At 62.0% G+C, this 1918-nt stretch overlaps 1 protein-coding gene across 1 annotated transcript; it reads right to left on the reverse strand.

Moving 5' to 3' along the window:
* Positions 1–16: 16 nt before the first annotated feature.
* LOC104075677 (NADPH oxidase 1-like) lies at positions 17–1913 on the reverse strand (the record flags this gene model as incomplete). The annotated part of the gene is given in 8 exon segments (XM_009576258.1): positions 17–143; positions 335–459; positions 672–818; positions 946–1108; positions 1189–1424; positions 1577–1608; positions 1611–1668; positions 1764–1913. Coding segments are annotated over 8 exon segments (1038 nt in total), but the record flags the coding sequence as incomplete, so codon positions are not given.
* Positions 1914–1918: the final 5 nt, after the last annotated feature.

Here is a 1918-nt window from a genome sequence, read left to right on the forward strand (position 1 = left end):
CCAGCCTGGCTGCCAGTTAGAAGTTCTCCTTGTTGAAGTAGAATTTGACCTTCCTGGGGTCCAGGCTGGAGTGTTGGTGGCAAGACTTCTGCAGGCTCTTTGCCAAGGCCTCCGGCCCACAGAGGAACACGCCAACCACCGACCTGCACACAGCGCGGGGACATCAGCACTGGGCAGGCAGCTCAGTGATTTAAGGAAAAGTGATTTAAGAGCTTTTTGGGATCCCTGCAACCTGCAGGGGATGAGCACGCTCCTCCCAAAGCCAGCGCTGGGTGCCAGGGAGGAGGGGGTGCCTCTCAGCTCCAGTATCCTGAACCCCTTGCCCAGCTCTCACCTGGAGTGGGCTGCAGCCACCGCCGCAAACTCGCTGTTCCACATGGGCCGCCCAAAGATGGTTTTGTGCCTGAGGCCCGTCACCGTGTCTGTAGGGGTGTCGAAGCGGAGCGCCACGTTGTTGGCCTGGGCAGAGCAGCGACAGTGAGGACCCCAGCCACCACCCGTGAGCCCACCTCCAGTCCCTTACCATGGAGAAGCATCCATTCTGATGCCCACCAAACATCGCTCCCGGACTTTCTGCCTGCAAGCTGTTGATGTGCTTGCCCTGCCTCTCCTGCCCAACTTGGCCACCCCGTGTCCCCCCTTGCAGTCATGGCTGCCTGTGGTCAACTCACAATGTTCGTGTCCCAGCCAGTGAGGAAGAGACGGTAGGTGAGAAAGTCTGCCTTGCCCGACTCGGCCATCTTATGCTCCAGTGAGGCAAGAAGGTCATTGAACCAGGCGAAGGCTCCCGTGTCCCGGCAGAGCCAGTAGAAGTAGATCTGGGATGCAGGGGGAAAGGGGTTGCTCAAGGTGGAGCAGAGCAGGAGGGGTGGAAGGATGCAATGTCAAGGACTGGGAAGCCCAGCATGGAGAGACCCACGGCTGGTCCCATGGGACATCCCATACCTTCTTGGTCTTGAGGGTCTGGTCAGCCTGCTGGAACTTGTACCAGATGGACTTCAGGATGGAGGCGAAGGGAGTGACACCGATGCCCGCTCCCACCAGCATGGCCACCTCGTACTGGAACACATCTTCGCTGGCTGTGCCGAAGGGGCCGTCCACCTCAATCCTGGCCGAGGGAGGGCCTGGGTAAGAGGTACGGCCTCCCCAAATCCCTGGGATGGTCCGTTCAGGTGCTCCCCAGCCTACCTGGGCATCTCCGGCTTCTGCTGCTGGAAGGTGTCGATGAGATGCTCTGTCCAGTCACCAGCCGCCCTGATGTGGATGGAGAAGAAGTCCTCCTCGGGCGCTGAGGTGAGGGTGAAGGGATGCCACTCCAGCAGGGAGATGGCGGGGCAGTTGACAAAGATGTACTGCCCCACCTCCATGCGGAAGCCCTTCTTCTGCATCTGCAGCTCCAGCACGCGGGCAGGGTGCATGACCACCTGCGGGGCAGGGACGGGGCTCAGTGCCCAGTCTGGCTCCTGTCCCTGGGGAAGGGGCTTTGGCAGCGGCCCGCCACCCTGGCAAGGAGCTGCGGCACTGGTGGCTGCGAGGGAAGGAGCTGGCAGTAGGCACAGGCTCCTGCACCACCCACCTTGGTGACAACCACCTTCTGCCGCGCACGCCGACCCGGAGGATCCGCTCGAAGATGTAGAGGAGGATCGGGGCCAGAACCCACTTCCAGGACTGCGGGGATGGAGGAGAGCAAAGGGTGGGGAAGGGCCAGGGCTGGAGCACCCCAAGGGCAAGGGAAGGGCTCAGCCGTCCCACCACTGCCCTACCTCGGCGGGGATGCTCCCGAACTCGGGATCTTTGCAGCAGTTGTGCTTGCAGTCCTTGTCCTTGTGCGTGAGATAGTGGGCGCAGTGACGGGGGTGCACCTCCTTCATGCTCTCCTCCGTCTGCCCGCGCACCAGCCCGCTGCGGGGAGATGAGG

This window comes from Fulmarus glacialis, unplaced genomic scaffold (assembly GCF_000690835.1).
Source record: "Fulmarus glacialis isolate BGI_N327 unplaced genomic scaffold, ASM69083v1 scaffold24974, whole genome shotgun sequence".
Taxonomy (NCBI): domain Eukaryota; kingdom Metazoa; phylum Chordata; class Aves; order Procellariiformes; family Procellariidae; genus Fulmarus; species Fulmarus glacialis.